The sequence below is a fragment of the Diplodia seriata genome (genome assembly GCF_021436955.1).
Source record: "Diplodia seriata strain FDS-637 chromosome Unknown scaffold_6, whole genome shotgun sequence".
Lineage (NCBI taxonomy): Eukaryota > Fungi > Ascomycota > Dothideomycetes > Botryosphaeriales > Botryosphaeriaceae > Diplodia > Diplodia seriata.
The window spans coordinates 2,917,443-2,933,881 of NW_027117313.1; the positions used below are offsets into that span (position 1 = coordinate 2,917,443).

General features: G+C 57.9%; 5 protein-coding genes across 5 annotated transcripts; 3 read left to right on the plus strand and 2 right to left on the minus strand.

Annotated features, from left to right (window-relative positions):
* Nucleotides 1–228: 228 nt before the first annotated feature.
* On the plus strand, nucleotides 229–1,881 carry SLS55_006738 (uncharacterized protein; the record flags this gene model as incomplete). Its single annotated transcript, XM_066778167.1, has 1 exon — nucleotides 229–1,881. The coding sequence occupies one exon, from the start codon at nucleotides 229–231 to the stop codon at nucleotides 1,879–1,881; it is 1,653 nt and encodes a 550-aa protein (XP_066632262.1).
* Nucleotides 1,882–4,781: 2,900 nt separating this feature from the next.
* HDA1 (Histone deacetylase hda1) lies at nucleotides 4,782–7,831 on the minus strand (the record flags this gene model as incomplete). Its single annotated transcript, XM_066778168.1, has 8 exons — nucleotides 4,782–5,354; nucleotides 5,413–5,519; nucleotides 5,569–5,648; nucleotides 5,692–5,783; nucleotides 5,841–5,933; nucleotides 5,987–6,098; nucleotides 6,167–7,184; nucleotides 7,240–7,831. 8 exons carry the CDS (start codon nucleotides 7,829–7,831, stop codon nucleotides 4,782–4,784), a joined length of 2,667 nt encoding a protein of 888 aa, XP_066632263.1.
* Nucleotides 7,832–9,219: 1,388 nt separating this feature from the next.
* SLS55_006740 (uncharacterized protein) lies at nucleotides 9,220–10,485 on the minus strand (the record flags this gene model as incomplete). The annotated part of the gene is made up of 5 exons (XM_066778169.1): nucleotides 9,220–9,251; nucleotides 9,304–10,159; nucleotides 10,241–10,304; nucleotides 10,372–10,421; nucleotides 10,477–10,485. 5 exons carry the CDS (start codon nucleotides 10,483–10,485, stop codon nucleotides 9,220–9,222), a joined length of 1,011 nt encoding a protein of 336 aa, XP_066632264.1.
* A 2,364-nt stretch (nucleotides 10,486–12,849) lies between these two features.
* Nucleotides 12,850–13,591, plus strand: cox5 (Cytochrome c oxidase subunit 5B, mitochondrial; the record flags this gene model as incomplete). The annotated part of the gene is made up of 3 exons (XM_066778170.1): nucleotides 12,850–13,108; nucleotides 13,256–13,449; nucleotides 13,511–13,591. The coding sequence occupies 3 exons, from the start codon at nucleotides 12,850–12,852 to the stop codon at nucleotides 13,589–13,591; spliced, it is 534 nt and encodes a 177-aa protein (XP_066632265.1).
* Nucleotides 13,592–14,786: 1,195 nt separating this feature from the next.
* On the plus strand, nucleotides 14,787–15,968 carry SLS55_006742 (uncharacterized protein; the record flags this gene model as incomplete). The annotated part of the gene is made up of 1 exon (XM_066778171.1): nucleotides 14,787–15,968. The coding sequence occupies one exon, from the start codon at nucleotides 14,787–14,789 to the stop codon at nucleotides 15,966–15,968; it is 1,182 nt and encodes a 393-aa protein (XP_066632266.1).
* Nucleotides 15,969–16,439: the final 471 nt, after the last annotated feature.

A 16,439-nucleotide genomic window follows, 5' to 3' on the forward strand; every position in this document is an offset into this window, starting at 1 on the left:
AGCAGTCGTTTTGTTGTTGCTGCTTTCAGCGGGGTGGAAGGTGCGGCGCAGACTCGCGGTTGAAGCTGGGCGGCCGGGAAATGCGGGATGACGCGCGGGTGAGTTGCGGCCTTCAGCCAGCACCCCCGACACTTTTTGTCGACTCTCACTCCGACTTTCTCACCACCACGACACACGACCACACTCCAAGCATTCGGCCTGGCGGACACGACGCGACAATCCACAGCCATGGCGTCTCCGTCCTCGTCCTCGAACTCGACCGCGCTCACCAAGCGCTCCGCCGACACCGCCCTCATGCCGCCGCCACAGCAGCCGCCCGCGAAGCGCATCAAGCGCCCGCCCAAGATCATCGACGAAGACACGTACACCAACACCATCGAGCACATTGTCGCCCGCGACTTCTACCCTGGCCTGCTCGAAATGCGCGCCCAGCGGGAGTACATGGCCGCCGTCGAGAGCCACGACAAAGCCTGGATCAACGACGCCGGACGCCGCCTCCAGGACATCATGACCCCGCTGCCGGACGGACGACGGAAGTTCGGGAGGAGGGGCGTGAGCATGACTCCAACGCCGGTGACGCCGCGGCTCGTGGCCAGGGCGGGTGAGACGCCGAGGGGCTGGGGAGGCGAGACGCCGCGGACGCCGGCGACGGTGGCGGCCAAAGACGACGAGACAGAAGACGAAAGGCAGGCGCGCGAGGACGAAGAGGCCAAGGCGCGCGAGCGCGACGAGATGCGCGGCATGAGCCTGAACGCGTTCCAGGCCAAGTACACGTCCGAGGACAACGAGAGCTTCAACGCGCTGCTGGACCGCCAGAACACGAAGCGCGCGGCCAAGCACGCCTTCCTGTGGCAGGGCAACAAGATCGCGACGGGCCGGCAGCTGGCGTACCGCGAGCGCGAGGCGAAGCTGCTCAAGGCGGACGCAGAAGGAGGGGGAGGAAGCATCCGCAACAACGACCGCGCCCTGGTGCGCCGCGACCCGGAGCGCGAGCGCGACGGCGACACGCGCAAGGCCATGCCGGACCACCGCCCCTCGGCGCCCCGCAACTCGCTCATGTTCGCCCCGGACTCGATCGAGGACACGCACGAGACGGTGGCGCAGGCCGCGCAGGCCGCGTCGACCGCCCCGCCCAAGGCCATCGTCTACACCAACACGCGCCTCCCCGCTCCTCCCGGTGCGGATGACTATCCGGCAGCCGACAACGTGCCCCCGTCCCCCTCGCTCTCCGCCGTCAACGCCGCCATCCGCGGCCGTCCCCGGCCGACCGAGTCGGAGGTCGGCGGCGGCGGCGGCGGAGGCAGCGCGTACGCAGGCAACGAGACGCCACGCGTCGCCGGATACGCCTTCGTTGACGAGGACGATCCCGAGCCGGAACCGGATCACTCCCTACTCCGGCGCTTGGGCATCACGGCGGAGGCGGCGGGTGACGGCAGGCCCAACCCGTTCTCCCTCCGGCCGGCGAGCAGGCGCGAGGAGCTGCACCACAAGCTCGTCGACAAGACGTCGAAGGCGAAGAGAGAGGGTGGTGGTGGTGGCGGTGGCGGCGGCGTCATGGGACGCATCGCCGCTTTGAAGGGGGAGGCTGGCGGTGCTACTACGGGGAAGACGCCGACGCCCAAGTTCGCGAGCAGCCCGGTCATTGCGAGGAAGAACGGAGGAGGAGCAGGAGGCGTCGGACGTGCCGCTCCCGGAGGCAACCTGACGCCCGCGGCGCAGCGGCTGTTTGCGAGGGTGGGCGGCGCAACGCCGAGGCGGGACGGCCTGTTGGCCGGGTTCGGCGCGTTTGACGGCTCGTCGTCGCCGGCGAGGAGGGATGGAGGCAACAGGGAGAAGGTGAGGTGGACGCCGACGCCGAGGGTGAAGAGGTCGACGGGTTGAAGAGAGGGGGGACGGCACGGAACACTATACCCGTGCGAGGCTGGCTTGCCGTACTGAGTTTTTTCAAAATTGGGGGAGCTTGTAGGTCGAGTTGAGATAAGCTCGGGATGCTGAGGACGAAGATTACTACCGTCTTCGATACGCGCTGAAGCAAAAGGTGACAGTCATCGGGACTGGAAGGAAAGAGTTTGAATTTTTTTTTTTTTTTTGGGCTTTGAGAAGAACAGGCGACAATGGAGTTATGGCAGATACCCCGGGAACCAATCGGTCTGCAAACTGAAGGAGCTGCGTAGAGGCTCTACTTTCTTTTGGTTTTGGTCTTTTAGCACAGGGGCGATTAAAAAAGGCGTCTTCCACCGGAGGAGTAGATCTGGGAGTACTCGAGCCCAGTAGGATCTACGGTCCTTGGCCTGGGCCGGACCTGGCCTGGCCTGGCCTTTAGAAGGCATTGAAATGCATCAAGAAAATTCTTATTAGATTGCTAATATCTAATGCCAACGGCAGGTGACGGAAGATTTGAGCTCGCCGAGGTCGATACATTCTTGCTACACGGGTAGTTGGAGACAAGATATAGAGGTTTAAATCTGTGTGTGTGTATTTAAAGCATACATTTACGTCCGGATCTTGCCCTTACCCACCCATATACATAAGACGCTGTATCTCGATGAGGCAGGTGCACTTCTTTTGTCACGATGTGACGCGGCTGCTAGACGGTAGGTTGTTTGCACCGCATACTCCGTACGCATCCAGACGTAAGCTTTTTTTTTTTTTTTTTTTCCATGAAGACATCTCATTTTCGCGTCGATGGGCTAGCTTCCTTTCCACTCAAAAGTGAAGTGAGAAGACGTAACTTGCAGCCATCGAACCCAGCTTGCGTGAGTAGCTGAATCCAGATGTCCGCACGCAGATGTAGTACCCTTCCAACCCATCCAATCCTTCCCTTGACGGAAATGCGAAGACGGGGGACGGACGCAGGCCACGTCTCGAACGATGACTATTTCCAGCCCCTTAGGCTGGAAGCATGACCGCGTCTGGGCAGACGACTACTCATCAGGCTTGCCATTGCAGTGGAACATTCGATTCTGGAGCTTCCTCCCAAACGAAGCATCGGCCTCCCGTGTCGTTTGGACGGCGTTTTGAAAGCTATGGCACCGTCCTTCTTCCTGGGCGAGTAAGACGACAACACATGCCCTTGGGTAGGGTCCACAAGCTCGCCCGGAAAAGCTAACATGTAGACAGCAGTGTCGCAGCCGAGAGAGAGGCGAACCTTTTGTATGTATATATGCGCTGTTGTGCGAGTGAGAAGAGAAGAATGCAAGAAACGACAGGAACAATGGCTGCTCTACACCTTCTGTAAAAGGAAAGTGGGGGTTGGCGGGGTAAAGAAAAAAAAAACCTCGAGATCCGATCAAGATTGATTGCCCAACTGTTCGCATTGGCGCTTTCGCCGCGGTGATGGAAGAAACGGAAAATAATTAGAACACAAGGACTTGTCTTTTCCGTTCTACACATTTCCTGTTAGGCTCACATACATACTTTGCTGCCATTATTTTTCCGTTGCAGCCGCCGGGTGTCTAAGCATGTAAGCATGTAGTTCGCTGTCGTCGATGCATCTATAAAAGACAAGCATGAGACGCAGTTCAACCCCCGCGAAGACGCACGACGACGACGACGACGACGACGACGACGACGAAGCCGATAGGACAGAAAAGAACGAAAAAAAAAGGCAACGCACCCACCCACCACACCATCAGCAACCAGCAAAATCAAAAAGACTCGGCGAGAAAAAAAAAACCCCCCCAAGCCAGGCAACCACCAGCAGTCATCATCCCGGCCACAGCCAGCCATCCAGCCATCCAGCAGTGCGCCTCCTACCTACCTACCTACCTACATCCAAACCCACTTTATTACACCAGCAAGGTGCATGCATCCCATCAAGCACCAACAACGTCACCCGGCCACCCGGACCCCACAATAAATCGCACCCGTATCCCCAAACCGGCGCAATCACACGACCCTTCCCTAACCAGCCAAAGGGGGAGGATGGGAGGGAGGGGTAGGTAGGGTAGGGTAAACGCCTTGTATCGAAGAAACCCCCCTAAATGGTGTAAGTAAAACGCAAAAAAAATACGTCACAGCGCGCTCGCATTATAGGTACGTATGCTATCTATCATCTAGTTACCTCGGGCGTTCGGGTTCGTTGTGCTTGCTTTCCGATGGCCGTTCCTGAGCACCTTTCAACCGAGGTCGCCCCGCTACCCAGGTACCCTTTGCTCCGGGGCGACCCGGACACATGGCAACAATCGCGATCGACGCGGGGTAAAGGTTAAGACGGGCTGGGAATCGGAATGTACATACCTGGGGCATGTGGGAAGAAGGGTTTGCAAACGCAATGATCGTCAAAAATGGGGATGGCGGTTAAGTAAAAAAAAAAAAAGATAAAGTATGCGCTCGCTCTGTTGTCTATCGGGGTGTACGGCAGGGCAGGGCTCTCTCTCACTACCAACTCAACTCTCAACCACCAAGCCTTTCAGTCGGTCGGGTAAAAGGCAGAGAAAAAAGCATCATCAGAAATAACAAAAATCAAAAGCAGCATAACGCAAAGATGCACGCCCCGCAACTTTCTATATGAGAGAGCACGCAAAGAAAAAAAAAAATTAGCAATAAGAAAAGGACGACGACGACGAAGAAGAAGAAGAAGAAGCAGAGCAATAAGGGCCAGCTAATCCCCAACCCCAACGCCTCCCTCTCCGTGAATATGCAGCCCGCCCTCCCTCCCTCCCTCCGTCCTTCCATTCTTCCCTCTCCTGTCTCTCTCTCTCTCTACTGGCCCCTTCCCCGTTTCCATGCTAAAAACCTGACTTCCTTCCCGTGATGATACTTCAACCCACTCACTCTACCTACTCTCCCCTCGTCCTCTTTCCGGGACTGACGCTCCCGCTCCCCGCCCTCCTCGTCGGCGTAATGGTGAAGTTCCCCAGCGGCGGTCCGCGCGGATGAGCGCCATGACCCGAGGGACTTCTGATCATAGGCGTGCTTCGCGGGTCCGCAGCCGGCGCGGGCAGGCTGGTGTGCCTGATGCTTCTTCCACCACCACGATTACCGTTTCCGTCCGTCATGCTGTTGCTGCCGGCCGCGCTGGTGGGCCCGCTGCTATTGCTGGTCGGCCCGCTGGTGCCGTTGCTATCGTAGATGGTACTGTTCTGCAAGAAGGCCGCGCTGTTGGATTGGTGGCGCTTGGCCGGGTTTTGCGCTTCTTCGGCCGCGCGCAGCTTGGCCGCTTCGGCCTGCTCCTCGCGCCACTCTTCCGTCAGCTGCAGCATGATGTCCGTAACCTCGTCGCGGTGCTCTTCGAGCATGTTGGAGAGGTCATCATGTGGTGAGCGGACGACGTAACCGTATTTCTTGCGAAGCTTGCGTTGGCGGGCGGGGTCCCAGGCGGCATGGTTCTGAGCAACGTAGATGTGGGAGCTCTTAAAAGAAATAAGTCAGATCTTCTGGTCATGCAAGGCTTGTATGTGGGAACCTTACATTGTAATACCAGTCGCCGATATAGTCGTCCGTAAGCTTCTTGATAGATTGCAGACTGTTCTCCGCGATGAAAGCGAACGTGTGATCCGTCTCCTTTGTACAGTCGTCTGTACACGATTAGTGTCCATAACACACCGAGTACGAATGTTTGCTTACCATTCTCGCCCAGGAGATCTAGAATACCACCATATGCTGCACCGACGCCCATGAAGAATTTGTGTGTGTTTTCGCCCAGTCTGCCAAGTTAGTCTAGATCAAAGTGATCACTGAGGAACTTACGAGATGTAGTTTTCCCACAGGTACGTTGCCAGCTCGCGCGTAAGGAAACCACGCAAATCATCGGGATCCGCGTCAGCAAATTCCGGTACGCCCTATGAGAAACGTAAGCTGTCGCGTGTCAACCACAATCCGGGGTTTCGGCTCCTTACATTCGGGTCGGTAATGTGCTCCGGGATGTTGACATCAATAACGCCAAATCCATTCTTCACCGCCCACTCCACGTACGTCTTGGTGACATCAGTCTGAATCAGGCATGTCAGTTGGAACCAAGCCAGCCGGGATTGGGGAAACATACGACGAAAATGTTGTGCAGACTGATTTTCGTGCTCCGAGGATCAGGGAGAGCCGTGGTCTCCGGTGGCTCGTGGAATATGACTAGTAGAGGGCGCTCTTCGGCAAAATTATGCCTTTTCGGAATCAGCACTGTAGCGAGACGATTAAGTGCGGCGATAGAACCACCCAATGAGAAACTTACGTTGCCAAAACCTGCTTTTCGAAGCTCTTCGAAATCTTGTCCCGCAGAATGAACAGCTCGGTCATCCTGTACTCATTCCAGAAATCGGTAGCATCGGCTTGCCTCACAATGTCGTGTATCCTCCTTGCGTGCAGGGTATTTGCTATCGCCCCACTGTGTTGCTTCGGGTACATGCATTTCCAGTATCTGGACTGATGTCTCTTGACAAGCTCCACAGTGCTCAGGCCTAGAGGTGACGGCTCAATCCCCTCTCCCAGGCGGTCGGGTGGCTCTCCCATCAGAGTTCTTGTGACGGCAACCGCCGACTTGGCGATCGACTGAAGATTGTAGCCGCCTTCTAAGCAGACGACTGCCTTACCATTTGCCAATGACATGAGCATATGCGTCATGTGTGCGTAGCAGGGCGGAGTGACGAAGCACTTTCCGAGACGGTCACCGTCTGCAGCATCAAACCCGGATGCTACGATGACGAGGTCTGGGTCAAACTCTTGCGCTATGGGCATGACAACTTGTTGAAAGGCGTACATGTAATCGCCGTCTCCCATGCCTTGCGAGCTCCAAGGAATATTGACGTTCTTGCCCTCTCCCGGGCCTTCACCGCAGTGCGTATGATCGCCGTAGTTGTTGCTCGGATAGAAGGTTCCATTCATATGGACGTGAATGGAGATGTAAAGGACGTTGGGATCATTATAGAACGCTCTTTGTACACCGTTGCCGTGGTGAACATCCCAATCAAGGATCAAAATCTTGCGGCATTTGTCGGGGAAGTCTTGCTGGCAGACTCGGGCGGCAACGCTAACGTTGTTGAAGAAGCAGAAGCCCCCAGGCGCGTTATGCTCAGCATGGTGACCTGGCGGCCGAATGACTGCAATTGCATTCCTTACGTGACCTGCCACTACTGCACGAGCGGCTTCAATGGCTCCGCCAGCTGATAGGCTTGCACAAGAGAAGGTCGCCGGATGGAGGTATACAGAATCCATTTCCGCTGCCATGTCGTTGAGCATGTCTTGTTCTTCGTCTTGGTGGAGAGGTTAGTTGGGAACCTGGCTGGGAAGACATAACTCTCGACTTACCCTGATACGCTCTTACCTGTAAATAGTGGTCGCGCGTGTGGACCAAGCAAACTTCCTCCTCGGTTGCCGGTCTTGCGTTGATCCTCCAAAGAGAGAAGTCGGGTTCGGTGACGTGATGCGACGGTGTCTCTACAAGGCCAGCCTCTGCAAGCTCGTTGAATATCTCCATGATCCTCCTGGGATCTTCAGGATGGATGTCATCCTCACTGAGCATTGCATCAAGCGGCTCAGTGTGGAACCTCATCCGCACATCGTACACGAGACCGGAGCGTGATGAGCTGTAAGGTAAGGTCTCGGACTTTGGCTTGGGAGCATTGATAACCACCATGGCCCTTTGGGGGTACCGGGCGGTGGTGGCGTCGTCGGAGCTGTCGTCCGATTCGGACTCCATCATGGGCTCGCCAGTGGGCTCGGTAAATGGTCCAAGCGTGGGATCACGGGGTGAAGGAGGTAGCTGAGTCCCATCTTTCAACGGCAGCGTGGCGCCAAAGATGAGGGAAGGATTCACCGTCTCATCCGTGCCATTGGGCGGCTGGTTCGGCCGTAGAGGTGGACCGTCGTTGGCGACATAGATGTCGTGATCGAGGTCCATGGTGAGGGCGGGATTACGATGCAGAGACGAAGTCGGTCATCGGGACATGTTTGGGCAGTTACGCTTCACTTGTGGGGGGTTAGCCGTCTGATTCTGATGGGCACCGATCATCCGACCGAGAGAATTCCGAGCAAGGAGCAGTGGTAGCAGAGCGGGTGCTGGCAGGGGTGGTGACGGGAAGTGGAAATGATATGTACTCACGGTAGTTTCCAAATAGTGTGCCGATGTACGACAAGGGAACGGAGGGTTGAAAGAGAGCTCGGAGGGGAAGGGGTGGTGAGAGCGTGACCGGGCAAAGAAAAGCAGAAGCAAACACAGGCGGCAGAGTGCACGGCAAAGGTGTCTGGGGAGTGGCAGGCGGTCAGCGGATGTTTGTGGTGCAAACGGGCTCGACGCAATGACATGGAAATGGAAGCTGCGAGGGAGCGACCACTCAAGCGACAACGGGAGAGAGGTTGCGCACGCGGTTGGCACGCAAAACTGGCGGAGAAGCTCACGCGGGCCATCTCACCTTCGACTGATGGAGCGCCAGAAGTGCCGAGTCGTCAGCAGTGAGTTTTGGGCGTGGGTGGTGCGACTTGGAGATGGGTCGGGGATGTAGGTGTTGCTTAGCTTAAGGTCGCCAGGTGCAGTGAGCTTGGGCCCCGTCCGGTTGAACCACGGCCCCGTCCACCCTCGCCATTGGCTGTCGCGCTCTTTGTGCCTACCTGCTCTGCCCGTTTCAAGCACCATAAAGAAAATATTTTCTGATTCTTCCTCGAAATCCTGCTTTGTATGCTCATCAAGGATCTCCGACACCTATGCTGCTCGAAGAAACTCACGGTACTAGTTTACCTAATGCACTCAACACCACAGCTCAACAGCAATAGAGATTTGCATCTCTGAACAGATATGCCGTAAACCAGTCAAATATTTCAGGCAAGATATTAGGCTTTGAATTGTCTATCTATTGGTCTGTGAAAAGTTTCGCAGTACCCCCGCAGAACCAGGTCATTTCTCTAAAAAACTCCGCCAAGCAACAATCACCAACTTCGGGCTAAGACTCTGGCGGAGGGACCTCCGTGTCGTCGAAAAAACCATCTACGCCTTCCACCTTCCGTCGTACCAACCCCGTCGACACTAAGATGGGAAGACATAGACATCGCAGTGCACTACTAAGCATGGCTTCTGTAGCAAGACGCCGTTTCAATCAAGCAGCTTTACTCGCAAACGATTCACATACAATTCGAAATCATGCGCCAAAAAAAATGTCATCAGAATTTCCTGTCTATGAATATGTTTCCCCTTTTCTTCGTCACTATCATGCCGAAGCTTTTATGCTTGTTTTTACCCAATTCGGACACCACCCTCTACAGGCGGCTCCGACCGCCGACCTCTTCTTTAGAGATTCAAGCGTTGCCGTCAACCTTGGCAATGTAGACTGTTCCAATGTTAGCCGTTTGTGCACTTGCATTTGCGTCTTCGAAACTTACCAAGGAGGTCGAGGACACGGCGAGAGTAGCCCCACTCGTTGTCGTACCACGAGACGAGCTTGACGAAGTTGTTGTTGAGGGAGATACCGGCCTTGGCGTCGAAGATGGACGAGTTGTTGTCGCCGTTCAGGTCAGACGAGACAACGTCCTCATCGGTGTAGCCGAGTATGCCCTTGAGGGGACCCTCGGAAGCCTGGCGGATGGTCTCCTTGATCTCGTCGTAGCTGGCACCCTTCTCGAGGCGGGCAGTCAGGTCAACAACCGAGACGTTGGAGGTGGGGACACGGAAGGCCATGCCGGTGAGCTTGCCGTTGAGGTCGGGGATGACCTTGCCGACAGCCTTGGCGGCACCGGTGCTGCTGGGGATGATGTTGGTAGCAGCGGTACGGCCACCGCGCCAGTCCTTGGCCGAGGGACCGTCAACCGTCTTCTGGGTGGCAGTGTAGGAGTGGACGGTAGTCATGAGAGCCTCAACGATGCCGTACTTGTCGTGGATGACCTTGGCGAGGGGAGCCAGGCAGTTGGTGGTGCAAGAGGCGTTGGAGAGGACGTCAATGTCGGACTTGTAGCTGTCCTGGTTGACACCCATGACGAACATGGGGGCATCGGCCGAGGGAGCCGAGATGACGACCTTCTTGGCGCCACCCTTCAAGTGGGCCTTGGCCTTCTCGGTGGTGGTGAAGACACCGGTGGACTCGACGACGTAGTAGGCGCCGGTCTCAGACCAGGGGATGTTGGCGGGGTCACGCTCCTGGTAGAAGCGGACGGTCTTGCCGTTGACGGTCAGGTCCTGGCCGGAAACCTTGACCTCACCCTTGAACTGGCCGTGGGTGGAGTCGTACTTGAGCATGTAGGCCTGCAGAGCTGCTGTTAGCTATCCGCCTGTCCGGCACCCGAGCAAGATCCCAGGCTTGTGTCATGGTTGTAGTGTACGTACAGCATACTTGGGCTCAATGAAGGGGTCGTTGACAGCGACGACATCGACATCGCCGTGCTCGATGCTGTTGGCACAAACGTCAGCTCTGTGGCGGGGTAGGCGGGGTAGGCTCGAGGCAGCGAGCTACGTACGCGTTGCGGAAGACGATGCGGCCAATGCGACCGAAACCGTTGATGCCGACCTGTGTCCCGCTGTCAGAAGGCGTTTGGAGGGGCGACGACGACATGGTGTCGTACCTTGACCATGATTGCGGTGTTGTTCTGTTGGGGCCTGACGTCAGCAGCTGCGGTGGCGGGAGCCTTGGGCGAGGAGGACGGGGACTTACTTTAGGAAGTGTGCGGTGGTGTTGGGAGGAGTGGATGGATGGAAGTGCAGAGAGAAGTGCAGTGAGGATGCGGCGATAGAGGGGCTATTTGTAGTGGTCCTGTTGAGAAAAGCCCGGCGGTTGGTGGGGGTGTGAGGGGCAGTTTACTTTACAAAACGCGTGTATAACGTGATCAAATTTGCGTCTTTTGATAGCCTCCCACGCACCATCTCAGCGCATGGCACGACAGACTCCACGAGAGCTCTACTTGCTGCTCTCGGATGATATCATCCAGGGCCTTGCCGCCTTGCACGGCCGGATCGCCTTGCTCCCCGCATACTGCCTCGGGACTGGGGCTTGCAGCTCGCGCTCCCGACTTTGCCCGTCGGCCCCGGCGCAACTCGCAGCGGGTGCGATCGGTAAATACCAGCGCTGACCAACGCGCTTGGCATGCGCTGCTGCGACGACAAAAAGCGCCCCAGGAGGCCGCTCGCGCGCTGCATGAGGCTGCTGAGCGATTTCGCAGCCCGTATCGCGACCGACCCACCAGCTGGCAAGCCTCTAGCCTCAGGCAGGCCACTGTCGAATGTCATGGCCTGCCCAGTCAACGTGTACCGCTGGTCTGACATAGCATGAGAGCCCACTCATCGGCCCGGTAATCTGCGGCCCTGCGCATCCTGCGCTCGATGAGTCGAAGCATCACCACATCCAAGCGCATCCTGTCTCACAAATTGCGGGCTGAGCCGCCTTCCGGCACTGCAAAAGGGCGCAGTGTAACGAGATGCAGTTAGCAGATCAGATCACTGCCGCCCTCTGCCACCACGGTGCACGCCGCGCTCGGCAGGCAGCGTGAGATTCATAATCCTGAGCATTGCCACAGCCCTCATCAATCGCGCCGGAGCATCCGGTCGGTCTGTTGCGCTGTGACGCTGGTTACGTCTGCTGCGGCACAGCTCCCGGCGCGGCGGAAACGATGGATGCCACTTCACTGACGTTGAGCGGGTCGACGGCTTGTTGAGCGCGCTTCCTAATACACCAACCGTCGCGGTTTGAAAACGCAGGCAGCCATCGCTGGGGATGGGCCAAGAATGTGTTGGTAGGTTGAGCTTTCCATTGAGGAGGTTTTTTTTTTTTTTTTTTGAGCTTTCTTCACGCCGCAGATCAATACTGCACGCCATATTTCTTTTGCGAGTCCCGCGCTTATTAATTGCAGTAGGTATATTCTGCCTATATTTCGCAGCCGCCAACGTCAATTCGTCCTGAGGTTTCCTTCCCGCGTCCTTTCCAGCCTTGGGTGGGCTGACACGCCCTGACGAATGCGCCGATGCGATAAGGAGCGAGATCTTCGGCCGTCGGCGAGTGCTGGAGACATGACCGGAAAGCATGGACAACGGCCAGACTTGGCGGTGCGACAACGGCAGTCTACTTCGCGAATGCTGAGTATGACAATGACTGGAAGCGGCAGGCGCGGCAGCAGGTGTGCTCGATCCCGTCGAGAGGGACTTTGTGCTGCCAGCACGGCGCCCCAGGCACCCCCGAGCCGGGCAAGGAAATTTTCAGCGGTTGCCGATTACGGAGGTTCGGAGTTGAGGATGGATTGGGCGTGGCGATGCCGTGCTGTGGCGATAGCGGGACGCTGCAACACCGCGGCTGGCATCGCAGCCCTGGACATGTCTCAATTGGGCCAAAAGAGGTAGTGGACGACGGTGCAGGCAGCTGGCGAATCACAGCGGCTGTTTTGGTAATGCAGCAATTGAATCGGCCGCGGCTCTTGAGCTACAGGCAGCTTCGGTGCTCGAAGCTGGCACCAGGAACAAGTGCGTGTTCATGGGATTGGATTTGCTTGAGTTTGCTCGCATAGAAGCGCGGGATGGCGTGAGAAGTCGAGCAGTGCTTGGATAGCAGCGCCGTCTCAGGCGGGCCTAGCGCGGCTCGGGCTCTCTCGTGAGCCGCTGATTGGCCCAATTTGAGCTCACCTCCAGAGCCGCGTCGACGTACGGCAGAGGCGCAAACTCGAGCAGAATGCAAACGTGATGCCGCCGGACTGGGCGGCGAGCAGCGTGCGGCCCAGCAGGCCCACTGACGTGGTGATGTTGGTCGTCGACGTTTGTTCGCAGCACGCTCGGGACTAGCCGTGGCGTGAGACGTCCATTTTCTGATCCAGCGACGCGAACCCTCATCATCGTTACCCTGCCCAGCTGCAATCAACCACCCACCGTCCATTGGCCCGCTGTCGTGAGCCCCACGGCTGCAGACGAACTTTCTCCTTCGGACTCTGTACCACTCTCCGCTCCACGCCTCCACAATGCTGCGCTCTAGCATCCTCCGCGCCGCCAGCTCGGCTCCCTCGGTCGCTCGCCCTGTCGTCCGCGCGCCCAAGCTCGCCCAAGCTATCTGCGCCCAGCAGTCGCGCCAGGCCCATGCCATCTCGAACCCGACTCTGGCCGACATTGAGAAGCGATGGGAGCAGATGCCGCCCGAGGAGCAGGCCGACCTGTGGATGTCGCTCAGGGACCGCATGAAGGTTGACTGGAAGGAGCTGACCCCGCAGGAGAAGAAGGCCGGTACGTACGCTTGGAGGACCGAGTCGTCGTGTGTACGAAGCCGCTGCCGATGGCCCAGCCATCCCAGCATGCGCCGTCGATGCCTTCTTGGCCGCGCCCGCTCTGGCGACGTGAACAACACCATCCGCTGACCCGATCGTTCGATAGCCTACTGGATTGCCTTTGGCCCCCACGGTCCCCGCGCCGTCGCCCCGCCCGACGAGACCAAGAAGATCATCCTCTACACCATCCTTGGTGTGGCCGCCGCCGGCGCCCTGTTCGGCTTCACGCGCATCTTTGCCGGCCCGCCGCCGCCGACCATGACCAAGGAGTACCAGGAGGCTTCCGAGGAGTACCTCAAGGTACCATCTCCGCGGGTTCCTAACGTTGAGGCGGAGCGCGATAAGCTGACGCATGGCACAGTCGCAAGGTTCCGAGCCCATTACCGGCTACAAGGGTATGCTCATCCAGAGCAAGCCGGGTCCCAAGGACAAGGACGAGTAAAGTCGCCATATCAATCGATAGTAGCAAGACACAGTGGCCTTTGGAGCATACAGTCCAGGTTTCTTTTGTTAAATGTGAGAATAGTGAGGGATGCTGCAGCGCGTTTGGCTGGAAGGTTGCTGGTCTGGAGCTGGACCGGCGCTGCATCTCATGCCGCTGTACAGAAAATAGAAGAGGCATTGCTTACCACCACTCCCACTGGCTCCCGAGCTCGCCTCCCCATATGCGGCCAGCCCACAAAGTGTGCAACAATATTGCGGGGAGAAGAGGCACCAAGCAGAAAGCACGAGTAGACACGAATACGCCAATACAGACTGGGCACCCCATGCAAATAAGTACTCGCCTGGTCCCAGACATGCGGAAAGCGGTCGTATGATGCGCGCCTACCCCGTTTCTCATGAAACACATGATATCATCGCCTGCGTTATACTAAGCTGTCACGCGTGACATCTGCAACAAGCCGTGCCTGCAGGGACAGAAGACTCGAGTTCCACCGAGGACGTGACGCTCCTCCTACGTGGGTAGTTGAATGCAATGCCCGGACATGGATGTGCAGACAATCACATCCGGACATTGCATTGATAAATATGCGAGGCAGCTGTGGCGTGATATCTGCAAAGAGCGGTGCCTGAAGGCGGGAGCGTCCGCTTTGGCGTGAAACTCGGCGAATCCGGCTGCTTGCTTGGTTGAGTACGTAGCTGCAGCCCTATAAGCTGCAGTATATCTCATGTCATCTGTGCCCATTATAGCATGATAACTCGGGATCGGAGCGTCCAGACTTCGATCATCCACGGACTGAAACTCACTACCCGCAGATGCACGCAATACTGCAGTGGAAAGCCTTGAAAGTGTCCATCGCAAATCTCTCAATCGCAAGCGGTCGGTTGTGCGAGGTACAGCTGGAGCTGGTCAGCGCACGACCACACGTCATCGAACGCCGAACATCTCAAATCCGCCCATCCATCCATAGCCGGCGCAACGCTTACTTTCAGCAAACAAAAAAAAAAGTCCAGCATGCCGTGAGGCTCAGCAAGAGATGCCCTAGGCACCATGGCTGCCGCCGGGGCGCCTGGACCAACCCGACCCCGGTCTACCAGTATCGTAATTCACCGCGCCGCAACCAGCAGCAGCAGCAGCAACACCACGCTCGGCACCGCGCCCACCTCCGACTCTCTCCTCGCCACCTCTCGCCAACATGCCGCTGAGCAGCGAGCGCATCGTCAGCACCAGCACCGGCGACGTCCTCGGCAGCCGCTGGGGCCGCCCGCACCCAGCCTCAGCACCACCTCCCGCCGCCCATCAACCAACGCCGCCGACCCCGCCGCCGCAAGCCGCCCAGACGAAGATGAACGGCGGAGGAGACATCATAGGTAGCCGGCGAACAACGGCGGCGGCGCCACCACCCGAGCCCATCGTCAGCACCATCGACGAGGGCGACATCATCGGCCACGCCCGCCGCTGGGTGCCCACCATCGACCGCCGCCCGTCAACCACCACCACCAACAGCAATAGCAACAGCAGCCAACTCCTCCAACAATCCCGCTACGCAGCTCTCTCGTCTCGCCCCCGCATCCCCACCACCACCTCCTCCTCCTCCTCCCCCGACCCCGACCCCGACCCCCAACTCTCCAAACTAAAACGCCTCATCGACCGCCTCAGCTGGAAATCCCACACCCTGCTCTTCACGCAATCCGTCGCGCTGTCGTCCTCTTCCGCCGCCGCCACCCCGTCGTACGCAGCGCAACCAACAACCATGTTCAAGCTCGACTTCTTCGAGTACTACGCGCTGCTCGAGCGCATCCTCGTGCTCTTCCTCGCATACTTCCGCGTGCCTTTGCCGTCGTCCGCCTACCACCCGTCGTCCGCGGCGCTCCTCCCCACGATATCGGGACGTGCGGGGTGGCGCGGGCAGCATCGGTATCATGAGAGCGTGTTGGAGGCGTTGGAGGGGGCCGGGAACGAGGGAGGGGATGATGCGGCTGCGGCGGGGTCGTTGTTGGGCCAGGCGCTGGGGACGGGAGAGGTCGTGGCGGTGCTGCGCCGCGCCAAGGCGTTTCGCAATCGCTGGAAGGATGCGGATGTTGAGCAGAAGGAGCAGGGGTGGGAGGGGCAGAGGGAGGAGGTGGAGGGGTTAAGGCTGGGGGAGCTGCTGGAGGTGGTCTTGAGCGCGTTGGAGAGGGCGTATCGCGCGGCCGAGGAGAAGGGGGGTGCTGCGGGTGGTGGTGGTGGTGGTGGGAAGGGGCCGGATGGGGAGGGGACGTGGCTGGAGGTTGGGGGCTTGCAGCATGGTGGGGGTGTGGATGAGGATATGGAGGATGCCCCGTGGGAGGCGGTCGGGGATGCGATGGAGGACGTTATGGATATGGATGTGGAGTGAGTCGGTCGGTCGGTCGGCGTGTGTCTTGGAATAGGTAGGGGCTTTGGAAGGCTTGGGCGTTGGAGCATTGGTTTGGGACGTGGCGGGGCCGTGGTTCGTGGTGCCTTGTCGCGTATTCTTTGCAATTCGGGAATATGGGGTAGAAGTGTTGGAGCTCTGGGTGGAAGACAGTAGAGAAAGAAACCGCCGGGAAATATACCCATTGAACAATAGCGCGACTGTTTGAGCATTCAGTCAGCGTCCTTGATTGTTTCATAGCCTGCCAGAAACCGCAAAAATGAAATTTTTTTGGTCCTCACGCCGTAGTAGGTTGGCCGTGTCTTGTGGATCTTGCATCGAAGAGTCTCCCCCATAGATATTGCATTCCAAAGCCTTCATTACACGTAACAGCTATGTACATCTCTATCCTTTTTTTTCCGGTCCTAACATGTGCAAGCTCGAAGTGAATTTCGCTGCAGAAGCCACGACTTC